We start from the raw sequence: 21,559 nt of genomic DNA, 5'->3' as shown, positions 1-21,559 counted from the left end.
GGCCGGGCGCGGTGGCTCAAGCCTGTAATCCCAGCACTTTGGGAGGCTGAGACGGGCGGATCACGAGGTCAGGAGATCGAGACCATCCTGGCTAACACGGTGAAACCCCGTCTCTACTAAAAAATACAAAAAGCTAGCCGGGCGAGGTGGCTGGCGCCTGTAGTCCCAGCTACTCGGGAGGCTGAGGCAGGAGAATGGCGTAAACGCGGGAGGCGGAGCTTGCAGTGAGCTGAGATCCGGCCACTGCACTCCAGCCCGAGCGACAGAGCGAGACTCTGTCTCAAAAAAAAGAAGAAGAATTTTGGACATGTGTAAGGTATCTTGTCAAACAACTTGACTGAACAGTTTAATGTAGATTTTGCAGAATTTACAGGAGTAAATTTTTTTCTTTCATTTCTTACTGACCTTTAGTAGTAAAAGTATTCTGTGTGAGGTGGCCATGCTAATTTAGTTCATGTCCAATTGCTTTCTGGCTGTCCAACAAAAATAGTATAGGAGTCAGTATATCTGCTTGTATGTCACAAGTCACAGTTATTAACCATATATTCAAGAATGAACACTGACAAGTGCTGGAAACACAGTTACTCTCTGGAAAGAACCTGTTAATAGAGGACAGCTGCTGCAGGTGAACATCTTTGTCTGGAAATTAGCCTAGTTGAGTCTACATTTTCTCAAAAGAAAGAACTCTGCATTTCCTTAAGTTTTTTAAAAGGTTCGTACTTTGGATTCTAGAACTCATTGTCAAAGAATGAGCCCAGCAGAGCTGTTTAACTTTACAGCCACTAGCTTTACTATTGAAATTTTAATTTCTCTGAAAAGAACCAGCTAGGTGGGTCATGTAAACATTACAGATAATCTGTCAGCTTCCTATATGGCTGAATCCTTGACCTTTTGTTTCCCAGTATTACTGAATATGCTTTCTGGTTTCTCCTGCTTCACCCTCCAAAGTCTAACTCTTATCACCCAGGCTGGAGTGCAACCTCAGCCTCCTGGATTCAGGCAATTCTCCTGCCTCAACCTCTTGAGTAGCTGGGAGTATGGGCACCCGCCACCACTCCTGGCTAATTTTTTGCATTTTTAGTAGAGATGAGTTTCTCCATGTTGGCTAGGCTAGTCTTGAACTCCTGAAGACCTCAGGTGGTCCACCCACCTAGGCCTCCCAAAGTGTTGTGATTACAGGTGTGAGCCACCGCGCCCGGCCATCTGGTTTCTGAAGTATAAGAAAAAAACTGGAAATCAGAAAATTGTGTATGGTTGATATTCCAGAGATAGAGCTTTAGATGAAACTTGCCAGTCTGTGGAGTATCTTTCTAACCTGATCATCTACCATAATCAGTTTTTTTTTTTTTAATATTAGCAATCAGTTAAGATTTTTGGGTTAATAAACTTTTCTTCTAAAAATGTGAATTAGTTAATTCCAAATGCTTTTATCTCTAATTCAGGTAAAATAGCCATATTGATATTTAAATTTTGGTTTACAGTGGAAACAATAGTCAATTTAGGGTTTATACGGATTTATTTTATTTTATTTTTATTTTTTTGAGAAGGAGTCTCGCTGTGTCGCCCAGGCTGGAGTGCAGTGGCGCGATCTTGGCTCACTGGAGTTTCTGCCTCCTGGGTTCAAGTGATTCTCCTGCCTCAGCCTCCCAAGTAGCTGGGACCATGCTTGGCTATTTTTTTGTGTTTTTAGTAGAGACGGGGTTTCACTGTGTTAGCCAGGATGGTCTCCATCTCCTGACCTTGTGAGCCACTGCACCCGGCTGGGGAATTTTTGTGTTTTTTTAGTAGAGACGGAGTTTCACAGTGTTGGTCAGTCTGGTCTCAAACTCCTGACCTTGTGATCCGCCCACCTCAGCCTCCCAAAATGCTGGGATTACAGGAGCGAGTCTTTTTTGTGTGTGTGTGGAATGGAATGGAATGGCTGGAATGGAGCGGCGTGATCTCGGCTCACTGCAGTCTCCACCTCCTGGGTTCAAGCAATTCTCCTGCCTCAGCCTCCCGAATAGCTGAGATTACAGGCATGTGTCACCATGCCCAGCTAATTTTTTGTAACTTTGGTAGAGATGGGGTTTCACCATGCTGGCCAGGCGGGTCTTGAACTCTTTTTTTTTTTTTTTTGAGATGGAGTCTCGCTCTGTCGCCCAGGCTGGAGTGCAGTGGCCGGATCTCAGCTCACTGCAAGCTCCGCCTACCGGGTTTATGCCATTCTCCTGCCTCAGCCTCCCGAGTAGCTGGGATTACAGGCGCCCGCCACCTCGCCCGGCTCTTTTTTGTATTTTTTTAGTAGAGACGGGGTTTCACCGTGTTCGCCAGGATGGTCTCGATCTCCTGACCTCGTGATCCGCCCGTCTCGGCCTCCCAAAGCGCTAGGATTACAGGCTTGAGCCACCATGTCCGGCCGGGTCTTGAACTCTTGACCTCGTGATCCGCCTGCCTTGGCCTCCCAAAGTGCTGGGATTGCAGGCGTGAGCCACCGTGCCCTGCCAAGTGGTTAGTTTTATAATAACACGTAATGCCTTATATTTAAGTTATCTGTGTCATAACCCATCTGTTACTCTGTATTGGTAAAGCTTGAGGAGAAGAGCGCGTTTTTCAATTTGAATTTTACTCCGTCTAAGTGCAGCATGTTTCTCACAGTAGGCTCTTAAGAATTTGTTGCTGGGTGCGGTGGCTCACGCCTGTAATCCCAGCACTTTCAGAGGCCGAGGCGGGCGGAACACGATGTCAGGAGATCGAGACCATCCTAACACAGTGAAACCCGTCTCTACTAAAAATACAAAAAAATTAGCTAGGCGTGGTGGCGGGCGCCTGTAGTCCCAGCTACTCCGGAGGCTGAGGCAGGAGAATGGCGTGAACCCAAGAGGCGGAGCTTGCAGTGAGGTGAGATGGTGCCACTGCACTCCAGCCTGGGCAACAGAGCAAGAAAAAAAAAAAAAAAGAATTGAGCAAATTAATTTAAGAAATAAAATGTTGGCCGGGCGCGGTGGCTCAAGCCTGTAATCCCAGCACTTTGGGAGGCCGAGAGGGGCGGATCATGAGGTCAGGAGATCGAGATCATCCTGGCTAACCCAGTGAAACCCCGTCTCTACTAAAAAATACAAAAAACTAGCCAGGCGAGGTGGCGGGCGCCTGTAGTCCCAGCTACACTGGAGGCTGAGGCAGAAGAATGGCGTAAACCCGGTAGGCGGAGCTTGCAGTGAGCTGAGATCTGGCCACTGCAACTCCAGCCTGAGCGACAGAGTGGGACTCTGTCTCAAAAAAAACAAACAAACAAAAAAAAGAAATAAAATGCTTGTTGAATATATACCCATTGGAGACAGCTTTCAGAATGCTGGTGGTCAACTTATAAAGTTAGTGCTAAGTTACATTGTTAAGGAGCCACAAGGCATGAAACTCACCTTGAATAGAGTTGCAGGAATTACGACCAAGACCCAGGCATGTATGCACATGAGCATGGTTCTTGTATGTATCTGAAAATGTGCACAGTATATGTTTACCAAGTAAGTCTTTAAAAACTTTGGGCGTGCACCACTATTGTAGCACATTAGAAGCCAACAATTTCCGCCACATAGAGGGAATAATCTAGACTTCTTAGAAAATAATTATTATTATTGAGATGGAGTTTCGCTCTTTTGCCCAGGCTGGATTGCAGTGGCGCAATCTCTGCTCACTGCAACTACTGCCTTCCGGTTTTAAGCAATTCTCCTGCCTCAGCCTCCCGAGTAGCTGGGATTATAGGCATGCACCACCGCACTCGGCTAATTTTTGTATTTTTAGTAGAGATGGGGTTTCAGCATGTTGGCCAGGCTGGTTTTGATTGAACTCCTGACCTCATGATCCAGCCCCCCCTCAGCCTCCTAGTGCTGGGATTACAGGAGTGAGCCACCACCCCTGGCCAGAAAATTACTGATAAAGACCTACAAATAGTTACCTTGATTCCTTCTTAGTGTTGTAAGTGTATGGTTTCTATAAGTGGTATTCTTGCATTGTAAGAACCCGTAGAAAGCAAATAGGAAATAAGCCATCATTTCAGCCCCTAAACTCCTGATTCTGGCATTTTGGTGTATTTAGCAATCTGATGTTTTTGTTTGTTTAATCTACATACAATTTTGTTTATTCTGTGCGGTAGCTTTCACAATTAACTTAAAATTGTATTTTGCCTTTACTGCATAACTGAATTTTCAGCCATTTAGTATCTGTTTAAAAGAATGAACTATTACATACAGTTGTTACTATTTGTGTACCTGTTGAGCAAAACAGTCTGAAAACTTGTGAATGGTTTGCAGATGTGTTATATAGTGTGCTAGTCCTGAAATTTAGGGGCCAGAATTTTTTAGCTATTAAGAAAAAGAAAATGAAAATAAACTAGTATCTCAGGAATAGTGAAATAAAAAAAAAAATGAAGCTTTTATGATGTTAAGAACAAAACCAACTCTGTGTTTAATAGGACTACAGAGATGTTTTTGAGAAAACATGTATGTTTATTAACTGTTGTTGTAGAGTGATTTTGATTTTCCTGCTTGATTTTTCTTTCCCCTGAATTTGCTGTTTTCTTTAAGAATGCAAGACCAGAAACTGTCACTAATGACGATGAAGAAGCCTTGGATGAAGAAACAAAGAGGAGAGATCAGATGATTAAAGGGGCTATTGAAGTTTTAATTCGTGAATACTCCAGTGAGCTAAATGCCCCCTCACAGGAATCTGATTCTCACCCCAGGAAGAAGAAGAAGGAAAAGAAGGAGGACGTATGTGTTCTGACAACAACATATAATTTCTACCATTTGTTTTTTATGATATCACTCTTATGCTTTGATTACATGTCAGTTTTCTTTTTTTCTTTCTTTTATTTTTTTGAGATGGAGGCTCACTTTGTCTCCCAGACTGGAAATGCAGTGGCGCAATCTCAGCTCACTATAACCTCAGCCTCTCGGGTTCTGTGGGGCATTGTATGTAATCTAGAGAAGTTTTAAAGTATATGGGAGAATGCGCATGGGTTATATGCCATATATCCCTCAAGGGATCCACTTGCCTCATTCTCCCAAAGTGCTGGAATACAGATGTGAGCCACCACTCCCAGCCTTAAAAGTTTTTTTTTTTTATTTTAAAAAATATATTAAAAATACATTTTAAACTTTTTTATAGAGACAGGGTTTCATTATGTTTTCTAGACTGGTCTCCAACTCCTGGGTTCAGGTTATCCTCCTGTCTCAGCTTCCTAAAGTGCCAGGATTACAGTCGTGAGCCACTGCGCCTGACTCTTACTTTTACTTTGTTTTCCTATGGTTGTTCTGTCTCTTTTCTAAGCAAGAAACCAGATCTGATTCACTGAAGATTTCCACCCACTCTTAATTTTTAGCTGCCTTTCTTTAGAAACTATGTTGCATTCCCCTCCCTGAACAATAGTGGTATTGAATAATCAAACTGGAGGATTCTGAAAGAGCAGTACAACTTGAAACATTCCTCCTCAGTGAATTGATTGCTACCTCTTTATCGCCCTAGGCTAATTGAACAGTGGGCAGTCCAGGTTGAAAGAAAAGGTTTAGTTTTCTTATACTTATTTCCTTTGGATAAACTTAGATAAATTGTAGGAAATGTTCTTTTAAAAATAATGGAAGAAACCAGGAGTGGTGGATGATACATGTAGTCCCAGCAGCTGGGGAGACTGAGGGGAGGTTTACTTGAGCCCATGAGCTTGAGTCTAGCCTGGGCTACAGAGCGAGACCCTGTCTGTAAAGTAAGAAAAAAAATCCCACAAGTATTGGAAGTATTTTGTTTTATTTATTTATGTTTTTGAGACAATATCTTGCTCTGTCACCCAGACTGGAGGATGGTGGCGCAATTATGGCTCACTGCAGCCTTGAATACCCGTCCTAAAGTGATCCTTCTTTGTTAGCCTCCTGAGAAGCTGAGACTATAGGCATGTGCCACCATACCCAGCTAATTTTTGTGTTTTTTGTAGAGACAGGGTTTCACCATGTTGCCCAAGCTGGTGTTGAACTCCTGAGCTTAAATGATCTGCCTGCCTTAGCCTTCCAAAGTGCTGGGACTGCAAGCGTGACCCACTCATAGCCAGTGTTTTATATGCATCCATTATATAATAAAAAAATACTATGTGGTATATATATTATGATTAGTTATGAATGGATGGTTACATTTTATATTATTTTAAATTTGAATGCCTTTTTAGGCCATCTTCAGTTTTCTTTGTGGCCAGATACATTTTTATTATTTGGTATGTATTTCCTCATTTGGCCATAAAACTTTTCTTTTTTGTTCCCCCCACCCCCCCCTCCCCGCACTGAAATGGAATCTCACTCAGTTGCCCAGGCTGGAGTGCAGTGGCTGCGATCTTAGCTTACTGCAAGCTCTGCCTCCTGCGTTCAAGCAATTCTCCTGCCTCAGCCACCATGCCTGGCTGCTTTTTTGTATTTTTAATAGAGACAGGGTTTCACTGTGTTAGCCAGGATGGTCTCGATCTCCAGACCTCGTGATCCACGTGAGCCACCGTGCCCGACCCATAACTTTTCTAATGAGGTGTATTCTATTAGGAATGGTAATTGGTAGGGTCAGTAAGGTACAGAGTAATTGAGGCCTGTAGAGTTCATTCTTTCTCTTTCTTCATTAGTGGGAAAGGAGAAAAATAACATATTTGTTTGATATGGATTGGGAGGAGATAATAAAATCTTCCTCTGTGGCAGGAGTTATGGGTAAATATTGTTGGTATGATTAGAAAGCCCTGCTACTATGAGATCACTTTCTATATTTCCATTTCTTGGGGGTGTTCGAGTATCCAGAGAGGAGGTGGTGTGTGATCAGTTACTGTGAAGAAAGTGGAATCACTTTTATTCCCAAGTAATTTGAAATCAAGAAATTATCACAAAAGCGTACTGTATTGTTCATGTCATAAATGTATAGGGCATTGCTTTGCAGAGTAGTATGAGCTCTGTTTTTCTCTTTTAAAAAAGATTCTTGGTGGATTTTTTCGCAGATTTTCCGCAGATTTCCAGTGGCCCCACTGATCCCTTATCCACTCATCACTAAGGTTCGTTTAAATTGTAGGCTTTGACAATACTTTGTTTACTGCTGATTGTTGAGTTATCATTCTTGTCTTTGTGATTTTTCACTATTTAACTTTAGATTGTTAGATTTGTTTTTGTGGATGTTCTATTTACTTATTTACTCTTTGAGACAGAATATCTAACTTTGAGACAGAATATCTACCTTTAACTGTTTATATTGAAGTAGGTTGTTCTTTATTCATTCGCTCCTTTGCTCGTTTTCTTTTAGGAGGATATAAATGCTATAGAAATGGAAGAAGACAAAAGAGACCTGATATCTCGAGAGATCAGCAAATTCAGAGACACACATAAGGTAGTATTCTTGTCTTTTCACTTGATACCAATCTAGACTTTTTACAGAATCCAAAGCAAAGAGACAAAAAAACAACCTTAAATTAGAATATAATTTTAAATGCTTTTTATAGGTTTAATTGATATTTAGATAGAAAAAAGAAACAGAAGACCAATACCATATTAAAGTGGTCCTTGACATATTGTGCTTAGTTTTTTCAGTTACTGACTATTCTGCAGTCATCTCACTTTAATATGAATAGAAGCTAATTTTATTTTTAGATTTCAACATAAACATCAAGGTCAGACTTAAATTAGATTCAGGGGGCAGCAGGATAACATACACTGTAGTGTATTTCTGGGGGCAGTTATTTAACTTGATCTTAGGATTACCTTTTCTTTAGAGAGCTGAGATTAAAATTTACATTTTATATTTGTATAGATTTAAGTTGAGTGGGGGAGATTTTAAAAAGTAGGTCAGTGGTTACCAGACTTACCAAATTTTAGATGCATGGAAGAACTGTAAATTCCCATAAAGCTAATCTATTCATTGACCCCCACCATTATGATAGAGATCATATGGTGACTAATGCAAGATGAAACTCTCAGCTTGGAAAGTAACAAGGAATAGGATGTAAGTATGAGCTTCTGTTTTTTATTATATTTATGGATGCCCCCTCAGAAAAATATGCAAAGGGGTAACTGGCTTGGAAATGGGTATTTATGCATAGTAAATCCCACTCACGAGTTTTGCCTATTTGAAGCTTCTCTCAATGACAGTGCATCTGTGAATGTTCGCTGGTGTTGAAAATGATGCTTTTGGACGGTGCAATGCAAACACTGCATGACATGTATTTTGATGGTAGAGATAATAAGGTGTTGCTGGTTCTTACTGATAGACTGAGAGATCTTTAACTCAGTGAAATGTTAAATGTTCATTTTCTCTTTTATTCTTACTTTTTCCCATTGCTTTAAAAATCTGTAGTTCACAAATAATGCCAATGAATCAATGCTGCTGAACACTTACTATCCAGATGCCCAGCCCTCGCTCATATACACAGTGCTTTTTCAAGAATTAAATGTGTCTGAGAGCACAAACATAATTCTCCCAAAATTAATTTTGAGAGTTGAAAAAGTGGTCTATGGGAAATCATTTTAGATGAATAATTTTGGTTAGGTATAATACTCAAATTCAGGACCGAGTAAGCTTAAAAATGGTATATGGTTGTGTGTGTGGTTTACCCCCTTTTTGTTTTTATTTATTTGTTAAACCCTGTCATGTTATTGGTAAATTATGAGGAAATGATGTTTTAAGAAAAATTTGAAAATATATTTGCTTTAAAGTTTGGGAATCTGTCAGGCATTTTACTGCCTTAGTATTATTTCACTGGAGGGAATGTTTTGAATTTTCAGAATGTCTTTTCAAAATAAAAAGAGATCAAAATGAAAAACCAAAACAGTTTTTTTTTTTATTGGGTGGTTTGGCTAAAAGGGTTGTTTGAAACTCCAGTAACAAAAAATGAGCTCAGTGAACCTTTGCATGTTTTGGTATGAGTTTATTAAATAACCACAGACTGTCAGGGTATCAGCGTGGCAGGGGGCGTCCATTTACAGCACGGATGAGTCTGAAGAGAGAATGAGGTAAGATTTATGATTTTTTAAAAATCTGTCCTTTCCTCTTCATTACTTTCTTACATAATTTTAGACTCGCCTCATTTCCCTTCTCCAATCTTTATTTTAAAAAAAACATGTATATGTTTACATGTATACATATATTTATATACATGTATATGTATCTCTCATATATAAACTTTAGGAAACATTTAGTATGGACTAGATTCACTCACTTTTTCATTTACTTAGAATCAAACTTTTGAAATGAGTTCTGAAACAAATGGTTATTTATATTACTGAATATAAAGAGCACAGTGAAATAAGCAAGAATTAAAAATTGAGGAATTCTACAGGAAAATTAGTATTGGAACAGCTAAAATATTCTGTAAGTATCTATTTCAGAAATAAACAAATTTCTTTATAAGTGTATGCCATTGAGGTAAGTTTTATATAGTCTAGCCTCATTTTACAATATAAATTTTTATATTCATTAGAACTGTTTCAGAAATGAGATTTTTCCCCCTTTAATAGCTGTCAGTTTCTGTCCTCTTTCTGTCATCTCATTTCATCCCTTTGTAATTTCAATGTATTCAGTTTTGGCTTTGCCTGCATTTCTACTTCGATACGGACTGGCACAGCAACTGAATATGTTGCTCATACATTAGCTTTTCTTTCATAACCTGCTATCAGTTCTCTGATCCATGAGGAAGAGAAAGAGAGTATCTGACAGGTAAGATTGCTTTTTAAAGTTGTTTTAAATGCATTACATGACTGAGAAAAGAAAAATGCACATTTTATTGTTGCAGTTTAAAATTTCATTTCGGTGAAACTAAACGTGAAACAAAAGGGATAAATGTGTTTTGTTTTGTATTGTTTTACCTGTTTGGGATATTTTTTTCTGAGTTTGTGTAGAAACCATGTGGTACACTGGTAATCTTTTCAGGGTACAAACTTGGTCTGACTTTGTTATTTGGTTTATTTGTGAACCATGTACTTGCTCTTCCTCCCAGAAACATAGCTTGTAGGCAAGGTTAATCCAGTGTTGGCGATCCATGTCCTAGCACAGCATCTGTAAGTTAATGCACAATCGTTCCTTCCAAGGATGGATTTATCATTGTAAATATATTTTCATTGTCTTACAGGCATAATGGGCATAAGTGTATTGCTTTTAAATATTTTAAATGAAACTATTACAGTTACATATATTTTGCTTGAAGTGAGTGATTTTCAAACTTTTTGTATTTGGTGGGCTGTCCATCTTGTAATGGTGGGAGTAAATGTTTCCATAGATAATAAGGCAGTTCTTGGCTGAATTCAGCTTGTGTTTCTTTTGGAGGGTGGGCAAATCAGAGGGCAGAGATTATTTAGTTGCATTATAGGTATTCTTCTGTACCACTTGCCCTTTGAAACCCTCAACTTGAGGTAATGCACAGTCTGGGGTTTTAATTAGTATTAATTAATGGACAGAGTTGAGTTTTAACCAGTGATAGTATTTATAGAAAATATTTCGAACCACCACATTCTTCATGTTCATTTTAGTTAGTGCATAGTCATTGAGTGGCCAGCCGCACCTGACACAATCTCCCAGCATCCAAGATTGGAGATTCCTGGTCTGTGTAGAGTATATGGTTTTGCACGAAATCTTTCTAGTCTTGTGATTGCTTCAGTTTAATTTGTCACATAAAACCACAAGTATTTAATATTAGTGTATCAGTGGTTTGGTGTTTTTGTTCCCAATATTGGGCATTGCGCCGGGAAAAATCTGAATACTGGAGCTACAGAGTTAACTCTAAAAGTGCTTTTATTGGTTTCTAGAAACTGGAAGAAGAGAAAGGCAAAAAGGAAAAAGAAAGACAGGAAATTGAGAAAGAACGGAGAGAAAGAGAGAGGGAGCGTGAAAGGGAACGAGAAAGGCGAGAACGGGAACGAGAAAGGGAAAGAGAACGTGAACGAGAAAAGGAGAAAGAACGGGAGCGGGAACGAGAACGGGATAGGGACCGTGACCGGACGAAAGAGAGAGACCGAGATCGGGATCGAGAGAGAGATCGTGACCGGGATAGAGAACGGAGCGAAGGAGGGAGGAAGGGTCGGAGTCGATCAAGGTAAGTCCTTACAGAAGTTACTGTTTCCTGATAGCTTTTGTAGAACTACCGGGTAGTCCTCCAGAGTACCATTTGCATTCATGGAATGAGAGGATTTTTTTTGTGTGTGAGACATTCTCACTCTGTCACTCAGGCTGGACTGCAGTGGCTGAGCGTGGCTCACTGCAATCTCCGCCTCTTGGGTTCAAGTGATTCTCATTCCTCAGCCTCCCAAGTAGCTGGGATTACAGGTTCATACCACCATGCCCAGCTAATTTTTTGTATTTTTGGTAGAGATGGGGTTTTACCATGTTAATCAGCCTGGTTTTGAACTCCTGGCCCCAAGTGATCCACCTGCCTTAAGCCTCCCAAAGTGCTGGGACTAGAGGCATGAGTCACTGCACCCGGCCTGATAATTTTTTTTTAGAGACAACATGGTCTTTGTCTCTCTCTCTCTCTCTCTGTCTCTCACGCTCTCTCTCTCTCACACACACACACACACACTATGGGTGAAAGTAATAATTTTCAACTATGGTTAATTTCTGTCTGAAGCCACTTTCTATAGAAACACAGTGGCCACTCAGTATTCTGGGCAGACATGACTCCCTGCTGTCTCCCTGGGTCCATGGGCATTTTTTAAGTTGTTCTTTTCGTTGAAGTTCTGTATACTGAGACATCAACTCTAGCACCACATCTTTTTAGCCCCTAGCATTTTTATTTGGTTTTTTAGCCCACTGTACTGCCACAGCTTAATCTTTCTGTCTATAAATTTACTATCTACCTCTACCTCTGGCTCCTAGTAATTTTACTCTTTGGAAGGTTTTATTTTTTATTTAAAAATTTTAAATTATATTGAATTTTTTTTTTTTGAGGCATGGTCTTGCTCTGTCACCCAAGTTGGAGTGCAGTGGTGCAGTCTTGGCTCATTGCAACCTTTGCCTCCCAGGCTTAAGCAATTCTCATGCTTCAGCCTCCCGAGTAGCTGGGACTATAGGCACACACCACTGTCCCGGACTAATTTTTGAGGTTTTTTTTTTTTGTAGAGACCAGGTTTTACTATGTTGCCCAGCTGGTCTCAAACTCCTGAGCTCAGGTAATCTGCCCGCCTCAGCCTCCCAAAGTGCTGGGATTACAGGTGTGAGCCACCACGCCCGGCCTTATATTGAATTATTTTGATGAGTCATCTCATTGTTGAGCAATGAGGTATATTGAGCAAACATGAACAAAGGAAGAGGAGAAAGCAGCAAGGAAGAGAGAAAAAACTCCTTTTTCTTCAAGCTAGTTTTAAAATATACATTACTGTGTTGCAGTTTCTTACTTGATTATGGCTGGAGGGAGTTCCACTTTAGGTCATTTCACCTAATTGCTAGAACTGGAACTGGAAGCCCAGAGCGCTCAACCTTTAGTAGGCATTAAAATTATTTCATTCTGTCCATCCCTGATACAGTCATTGAGAGGTTGATATGTACAAAATCCGTCTCTCATATTTATGGCATAAGTGTATCCATGAAGAGTATATTTCATATATACATATTAAATACGCATACATACAGTTATTTGATTAGATCCTTGGCACCATACTATATATAATCCGCAATTTGGTTTTACTACCTTTTTTTTTTTTTTTTGGAGACAGGCGTGCTCCGTCACCTTGACTGGAGTGCGGTGATACAATCATAGGTCACCATAAACTCGAAGTCCTGGGCTCATAGGATCTTCCCACGTCAGCCTCTGGAGTAGCCAGGACTACAGGCACGTGCCACCATGCCTCTTGGCCTCAAGCAAGCCTCCTGCCTCAGCTTCTTAAAATGCTGGGATTAGATTTTATCACTCTAATTAAATATTTGAGGACTTTCAGTGCTGATACTTATAAAAGTTCTAACTTAATCCATGCAACATGTCAAAATTCTCTGTTTTCCATGTTTGCCAGCACTTACTCCTTGATTACTAGTAAGCTAAACTATCTCTCTTTTTTTTTTTTTTTTAACAAAAGATTATTTTACTATCTCTTAACATATTCATTAGTCCTTCATATTTTGGGAATTAACAGTTTTCCTTTTTTCTGTTTTATACCATCAGGGGATTGACTATTATTCCAGTATATGATGGGCATTAACTAATCATTCATTTTAATGATTTGTAACTATTTTATATTTAGATTGTATTTGTTTTCTGACATACCAGTAAGCATTAACACTGATATTAGAATGCATTTTAGGATTTGGGACTGCAATTTATGTCTTTCTCATGAGTGTAGAAGAGGTTATATAGTTCTATGGAAATCAAGTGCTAGATTCTGGCCTGTGAGATTTTATATTATTTCATAATGTATGTTGTCCTCCTTTACTTTGGTCTTGAAAACAGAAAGTAGACTGACAGGTTTGTAAAATATTTTGTTTACATTAGAGAAAAAAGCAGAGATCGTGAAAGGGAACGAGAGCGGGAAAGAGAGAGAGAGAGAGAACGAGAGCGAGAACGAGAACGGGAGCGAGAGAGAGAGCGAGAGAGGGAACGGGAGCGAGAAAGAGAAAAAGACAAAAAACGGGACCGAGAAGAAGATGAAGAAGATGCATATGAACGAAGAAAACTTGAAAGAAAACTCCGAGAGAAAGAAGCTGCTTATCAAGAGGTAAGTTGAACAAATGCTTTTATTCTTATCTTGGTATCCCTTAATAGGTTAACCAAAATTTATAGAACGCTTTTTAAAGCTTTCAAAATTTAATTATTTTAGCGCCTTAAGAATTGGGAAATCAGAGAACGAAAGAAAACCCGGGAATATGAGAAAGAAGCTGAAAGAGAAGAAGAAAGAAGAAGAGAAATGGTAAGATTCTAGGCTAAAGTAAGTGATTTTTCAGGTATAAAGTCAGATTATATCTTTACTGCTGACTACAAGTAACTTAATAATTGGAATGCACACGCTTCTGTTCATGGATAATTTAATTTTTATGTATTTTGAGCATTTTGAGCCAATTTAAGTACACCAAAATCTTTTTTCTTCTTTTCAAATTTTTGCTGCATCCAAAGTTATCTTTCTGTATACCATCAAAGTAAATTTGTCATATAGTAATATTTAAGTCAAAAAGTTAACTTATTTTTAAGAATCTACATATTTTTAAAATTGTTGAACTGTTGTTATTAGATGTAATATAAATTCTGTAAGTTAAGAGTAAGAGATTCATTTTATCTCACGGATTGTTTGCTATCAGTTTAGAGTTAGGTAGGCATTAACCTTTAAATTGATTAATGAACATGATTTAAATTTCTGCATTTCTTAAAAAGTATTTCTTATAGTATCATCTACCTTAAAAATGGAATTAAAAAACATATACATACATACATGTAAACATATATATATATGTATATACTTTTTTTTTTTTGAGATGGAGTGTTGCTCTGCCACCCACGCAGGGGGTGCAATCTTGGCTCACTGCAACCTCCTCCTCCCAGGTTCAAGTGATAAGCGATTCTCCTGCCTTAGCCTCCCGAGTAGCTGGGATTATAGGCGTGTGCCACCACACCCAGCTAATTTTTGTATTTTTAGTAGAGACGGGGTTTCACCATGTTGGCCAGGATGGTCTCAAACTCCTGACCTCAAATGATCTGCCTGCCTTGGCCTCCCAAAGTGCTGGGATTACAGGCGTGAGCCGTATTTTTCATTTAATAAGATAATCTCCAGTTTTGTTGGTGTGCTTAGGTATTGTATTTTGAAGATTATATTCAAAGAGCATATTTATTGTAGCGTAGTATATGTATGTGGTTTGCATTTTACAGATACATCCTCATTCAGACTTTTCTTAGAGGTAAAAAATTTAAAATGTCTACTGTGACTTATAATTAACATATGAAGTATATGAAAAATAAAATTTAAGGGGATAAGAAAAATCTTTTTTTTAAACCAAAGTATTATTATCTTATTATGGCATAGAGTGATATTTTATACATATCTAATTTTACAGTAAAAACATTTTATGTACAACTGTAGAGAGAGAGCTGTGCAGAGAGCTCCAACTTAAATTAGAAAATATTTTCTCTATAGAAAATAGTAAAAATACCATTTCCCAGTCTAGGCCAACAAGTTTATTTAAACCAAATAGCTGGATACATTACACATTTATAAATATGGTTTAAATTCTGGGATCCAGGAGAAACTGTAGTTTCATTTATTGAAACGGCCATGTTTTTCCTAAAATGATGTGAAGAGAAATTCCTATAAATCTTCCCCTTACTCTTGGTTGATGTCTGAGTCCGAAAAATCTGTTTACAAGAAAAAGGGAAGGGTAATCTTTATTACTTGTATGTTATTTTTATAATTGTCCTTATTTCCTCAAAGGCCAAAGAAGCTAAACGACTAAAAGAATTCTTAGAAGACTATGATGATGATAGAGATGACCCCAAATATTACAGGTAAAGAAGGCTTGTTCTGTGGTCTCATACTTGTTTTTTTATTAGCTGTATTTTCCCATACTCACAGTTGATGATGCAGGTTCACTAAGTGGAATAAGAAAACAAGAAACTTGGCCGGGCACGGTGGCTCAAGCCTGTAATCCCAGCACTTTGGGAGGCCGAGACGGGCGGATCACGAGGTCAGGAGATCGAGACCATCCTGGCTAACATGGTGAAACCCCGTCTCTACTAAAAAAATACAAAAAACTAGCCGGGCAACCTGGCGGGTGCCTGTAGTCCCAGCTACTCGGGAGGCGGAGGCAGGAGAATGGCGTAAACCCAGGAGGCGGAGCTTGCAGTGAACTGAGGTCGGGCCACCGCACTCCAGCCTGGGCGGCGAGACTCCGTCTCAAAAAAAAGAAGAAACAAGAAACTTTCACATTCCGTGTAATAATTACTTCTATAGCGAATACACTGTTTTCTTGGGAGAAAAGAGCTATCAGAAAAGTATCAACGTTTCTATGCATCTTTTGTGCAGTGGGGGAGCCCATGATAGTATTATATCAAATAACACTATTTTTATCTTTGTGTGTTGTAAATGGGTCTGATTTTTAAAATTTTTTCTTGATGTTTTTTGGAGACAGGGTCTTACCTCAGCTGGAATGCAGTGGCATGATCATAGTTCATTGTAACCTTGAACTCTTGGGCTCAAGCAGTCCTCCCTTCCCAGTCTCTTGAGTAGGTTGGACTATAGGTGTGGGCTACCACGCCTGCCTGCTAGGTCCAATTTTTATAGCAAGTTACAACTAATCTCTGTAACTATCTGGGTTTGTCTAGAAATTTTGGTCTCCTAGCAATTTGAGCTCCTGTCTCTCACCCCATCTCCAAATTGATACATCATTGTGAAGTAAGAGTTGTGACAACTGCCTTCTCTCATTCTTTGTTCCCATGGCATTTTCAAACTACTCTCATTCTAATATTTATGACTTTATGGCAAAATTGCTTGTTTTGCTCTTCCTTCCATCCAAACTGTAAGTTCCCTGGGGATATAGACAGTGTCTTGATACTATTTTATCTATAGTTCTGTTTTATCTATAGTATTTTATCTAATTTGTCTGACATGATACAATCATAATGAAGATATTTAATATAGTTTAATACAATATAGCCAAAATAATTAAAGCATTGTAATTAGTTGCTTAAATTTAAAGAGTGCCAGGGATTTGGCTTTGTAGAAAATGCCATGAAATCAGTAAAATCATTGAAGGCTAGAAGCATAAAGTGGCAATGTATAACGTCAACATTCTGAGAAGTAATGAACTGCTAGATAGGAGAGAACCTCTGCTTTCTGTTGATTCTGCACTACTTTCTGAGATATTTTTTACAAGTGAATAAATTGGGGATACAGAACTCTCAGTGCTACTAATGCTACTTTATGTATTTTTTTAGGTTGGTGTCTAGGAAAACAAAAATTATTTGTTGGGTATTCCTTGTGAAATAGGCACAAAATGTGAGCTCTCTTTCTGAAAGCGACTATTTTACTTCTTTAAACATTTATTAGAATGACTTTAAGGATGAAGGGAACATAGTGGTAAATGACAAGATAATGCTTATTTGTTATACATTTATAGGTAGAGAACACACTCTGGTGTGTTCTGTAGATACAGAACATTAAGACATTCTTTAACCTCTTAGCATGCAGGTTGTAGTATTGAAAAGAGGTGCTGTTGGAGATGTCATGTGTACTGCTTAATGATCTGAGTATTAAATGAAGCCTTTTATCATTCACTTTTACAGAGGAAGTGCTCTTCAGAAAAGGTTGCGTGATAGAGAAAAAGAAATGGAAGCAGATGAACGAGATAGGAAGAGAGAGAAGGAGGAGCTTGAGGAAATCAGGCAGCGCCTTCTGGCAGAAGGGCATCCAGATCCAGATGCAGAGCTCCAGAGGGTAAGATACTATACCATCCACATGATTTTGTTTTAAGGTTATCATGTCATCTTAAAGCCAACTATGATGCAGTTTAATTTATAGTTAAGGGAAATGCATTTTATGCTCCATGTAATGTGCTATTTTGTGGAACGTTATTAGTACTTTTTCTTTAATTACACAAGTTGTCAGTATTAGTTGATTTACAACTTCATTCTAAACATCCTGCAGATGTCTTACTCATTTGTTTTCTTTGTATGTCTTTTTTTTTTTTTTTTTTTTTTTAAATTAGATGGAGTCTGGCTCCGTCTTCCCAGGCAGGAGTGCAGTGGTGCGATCTCAGCTCACTGCAACCTCTGCCTCCTAGGTTCAAGTTATTCTCCTGGCTTAGCTACCCAAGTAGTTGGGATTACAGGTGCCCACCACCATGCCCAGCTAATTTTTGTATTGTTAGTTGGAGACAGGGTTTCACCATTTTGGCCAGGCTGGTCTACCTCAAGTGATCACTGGCTTCGGCCTCCCAAAGTACTGGGATTACAGGCATGAGCCACTGCGCCTGGCCATTCTATTGTATATCTTTTTTTCTTCTTCTTCTTTTTCTTGAAACGGAGTCTAGCTCTGTTGCCCAGGCTGGAGTGCAGTGGCTGGATCTCAGCTCACTGCAAGCTCCACCTCCCCGGTTTACGCCATTCTCCTGGGACTACAGGCGCCCGCCACCTCGCCCAGCTAGTTTTTTTGTATTTTTTCGTAGAGATGGGGTTTCACCGTATTAGCCAGGATGATCTCGATCTCCTGACCTCGTGATCTGCCTGTCTCGGCCTCCCCAAGTGCTGGGATTACAGGCTTGAGCCACTGCGCCCGGCCTATTGTATGTCTTCTAATGCCACTTTGCTAGAATCTGTTATTTCTATCGTTGAACCTATTCTTCCTATAATTTGCTCTGACACTTACTTTTTGTGATTTAAATTCCTTCTCTATTGCCAAAGTATTTTGTTTTTATTTTTATTATTTATTTATTTATTTTGAGATGGAGTTTCACTCTTGTTGCCCAGCCTGGAGTGCAATGGGCATGATCTCGGCTCACTGCAATCTCTGCCTCCCGGGTTTAAGCGATTCTCCTGCCTCAGCCTCTGGAGTAGCTAGGATTGTCTAATTTTTTGTGTTTTCTTAGTAGAGACAGGGTTTCACCATGTTGTCCAGGCTGGTCTCGAACTCCTGACCTCAGGTAATCCACCCGCCTCGGCCTCCCAAAGTGTTGCTGGCATTACTGGCGTGAGCTACCACACCTGGCCAGTATTTTGTATTTAAAATAAAGCTGTTTCCTTTTTTGTTTTTTGTTTTGTTTTGTTTTTGAGATAGAGTCTCGCTCTCTTGCCCACACTGGAGTGCAATAGTGTGATCTCTGCTCACTGCAGCCCCTGACTCGTGGGTTCAAGCAATTCTCCTGCCTCAGGTACCCGAGTAGCTGGTTAGTATTAGGGATTACAGGTGCACGCCACCTTGCCTGGCTAATTTTTGTATTTTTATTTTTATTTATTTATTTTTTTGAGACGGGATCTCGCTCTGTCCCCCAGGCTGGAGTGCAGTGCAGTGGTGTCATCTCGGCTCACTGCAAACTCCGCTTACCAGGCTCCAGGGATTCTCTTGCCTCAGCCTCCCGAGTAGCTGGGATTACAGGCATGCGCCACCACTCCTGACTAATTTTTATATTTTTAGTAGCAACGGGGTTTTACCATGTTGGTCAGGCTAGTCTTGAACTCCTGACCCCAAGTGATCCGCCCATCTTGGCCTCCCAGAGTCCTGGGATTACAGGCGTGAACCACTGTACCCGGCCTTTTTTTATTTTCCTGAGACAGAGTCTGGCTTTGTTGCCTAGGCTGGAGTGCAGTGGTGGAATCTTGGTTCACTGCACCCTCTGCCTCCTGGGCGCAAGTGGTCCTCAGGCCTCTACCTCCTGAGTGTCTGGGACACTTAAAAGCATGAGCAGAGTGCCTAACTTCTTTATGCTTTTTTGTAGAGATGGGGTTTTCCTGTTTTACCTGGGATTGAGCCACTGCCTGTGTCCTTTTTTTTTTTTCTTTTTTCTTTTTGAGATGGAGTCTTGCTCTGTTGCCCAGGCTGTAGTGCAATTCTGCGAGGCTCACTGCAACCTCCACCTCCCAGGTTCAAGCAATTCTCCTGCCTCAGCTTCCTGAGTAGCTAGGATTACAGTCTCGCACCACCACACTTGGCTAATTTTTGTATTTTCAGTAGAGATAGGGTTTCACCATGTTGGCCAAGCTGGTCTCAAACTCGTGACCTCAGGTGATCTGCCCACCGCGGCCTCCCAAAGTGCTGGGATTATAGGCGTGAGCCACCACGCCTGGCTTTTTCTCTTTTCATAAAGGCATTTTACAAGAGATAACGTAAAACAAAAATCAAGTTGAATGGTGTAGAGTTGTAGTTAATCAGATTATTGTTTTGGTTTTAGATGGAACAAGAGGCCGAGAGGCGCAGGCAGCCACAAATAAAGCAAGAGCCAGAATCAGAAGAAGAGGAAGAAGAAAAGCAAGAAAAAGAAGAAAAACGAGAAGAACCCATGGAAGAGGAAGAGGAGCCAGAGCAAAAGCCTTGTCTGAAACCTACTCTGAGGCCCATCAGCTCTGCTCCGTCTGTTTCTTCTGCCAGTGGCAATGCAACACCTAACACTCCTGGGGATGAGTCTCCCTGTGGTATTATTATTCCTCATGAAAACTCACCGGATCAACAACAACCTGAGGAGCATAGGCCAAAAATAGGACTAAGTCTTAAACTGGGTACGTTAGCATTTCCTTCCTTCTTTATTTTCTTCCCTTCACCCCTGCAAATACGTGTATTGTGCCTTAAGGAAAAAAATATGTATTTGTGCTTGGTTAGGTAGATAGAAGATTACTAAAAAATGCCTTTCTAGCTCACGATTGTTTTCATAGTTTTACTAGTGCTCCTATATCTGCAGCTGCCTCGAGTTCTGAGAAGAAGTGAAAAGTTTAATTTTCTAGCACTTGTGAGTAGTGAGTTATTTTTTACAGTTGGGATCTTTCTCTAAGATTTGTGGAAGTATATTTTGCATTGTTTTTGAGGGATGGTGGGTTGTAAAATGAAACACTTGGAAATTAAGTCATCATGCTAAGAGAGTGTTTTTACTGTAGGTGCTTCCAATAGTCCTGGTCAGCCTAATTCTGTGAAGAGAAAGAAACTGCCTGTAGATAGTGTCTTTAACAAATTTGAGGATGAAGACAGTGATGACGTACCCCGAAAAAGGAAACTGGTTCCCTTGGATTATGGTGAAGATGATAAAAATGCAGCCAAAGGCACTGTAAACACTGAAGAAAAGCGTAAACACATTAAGAGTCTCATTGAGAAAATCCCTACAGCCAAACCTGAGCTCTTCGCTTATCCCCTGGATTGGTCTATTGTGGATTCTGTGAGTAGGAAATTATATTTCATCATGTTATTGGGAACAGTTGGAATATGCCATAAAAATTCATTTGAAGAAAAAAAAACCTCGTTTGATTCTATTAATGACAAATAAGTAGGGATGATCATCTTGACACCAACTCAATGCCATAGTCAAGAAATTAGTAATAATGGAAAAATTTTTGGTGGTACTTGAAGACTTACTAAAAGCAGATGATTGTATCTTGATACATATCTGTCTTAGTTCAACTTGTGAATTAACATTATATTTTAGTCTCAGGAAAAATCATGAAGCTTTAATAACTATGATCGCAAGTTACACTTCTTTAATTCAGTAACCATGCTTTGTTTTGCAGATACTGATGGAACGTCGAATTAGACCATGGATTAATAAGAAAATCATAGAATATATAGGTGAAGAGGAAGCTACATTAGTTGATTTTGTTTGTTCTAAGGTTAGTCTTCTATTCTCTTCCATGCCAGCTTTTATTTTATATATTAAAATATTAGACACTTTTTAAAAGAGCAGAAATTTTACAGAGTCAAGTTGCATGATGGTTTAGGTTCAATTAAGTGATTTATATCTGCTTTTTAAAAGTTATTTTTATTTTTGGTGTGTTTCATTATTCACTGCAGTGGATACAGATTTATGTTTGTTTTAATGAACCCTTCTCTGTAGGCTCACTACAACCTCCACCTCCCAGGTTCAAGCGATTCTCCTGTCTCAGCTTCCTGAGTAGCTAGGATTACAGTCTCGCACCACCACACTT

The 21,559-nt window shown here is 39.6% G+C and overlaps 1 protein-coding gene across 1 annotated transcript in view; it reads left to right on the top strand.

The window, feature by feature from the left end:
• The window catches only part of RBM25 (RNA binding motif protein 25), a 65,824-nt gene that overhangs the window by 39,128 nt on the left and 5,137 nt on the right, over positions 1 to 21,559 (top strand). Inside the window, exons 6-16 of the mRNA XM_026455190.1 lie at positions 4,531 to 4,745; positions 6,989 to 7,042; positions 7,288 to 7,371; positions 10,779 to 11,065; positions 13,451 to 13,673; positions 13,776 to 13,865; positions 15,375 to 15,448; positions 17,225 to 17,375; positions 19,825 to 20,149; positions 20,522 to 20,796; positions 21,146 to 21,244. Coding sequence (XP_026310975.1) covers positions 4,531 to 4,745; positions 6,989 to 7,042; positions 7,288 to 7,371; positions 10,779 to 11,065; positions 13,451 to 13,673; positions 13,776 to 13,865; positions 15,375 to 15,448; positions 17,225 to 17,375; positions 19,825 to 20,149; positions 20,522 to 20,796; positions 21,146 to 21,244 — 1,877 coding nt within the window. The remainder of the gene's footprint in view (positions 1 to 4,530; positions 4,746 to 6,988; positions 7,043 to 7,287; positions 7,372 to 10,778; positions 11,066 to 13,450; positions 13,674 to 13,775; positions 13,866 to 15,374; positions 15,449 to 17,224; positions 17,376 to 19,824; positions 20,150 to 20,521; positions 20,797 to 21,145; positions 21,245 to 21,559) is intronic.

The sequence above is a fragment of the Piliocolobus tephrosceles genome, chromosome 6 (genome assembly GCF_002776525.5).
Source record: "Piliocolobus tephrosceles isolate RC106 chromosome 6, ASM277652v3, whole genome shotgun sequence".
In the NCBI taxonomy this organism is placed as follows: domain Eukaryota; kingdom Metazoa; phylum Chordata; class Mammalia; order Primates; family Cercopithecidae; genus Piliocolobus; species Piliocolobus tephrosceles.
Note: the sequence above shows the minus strand (reverse complement) of the source record. Positions and strands in the feature narration are given on the sequence as shown.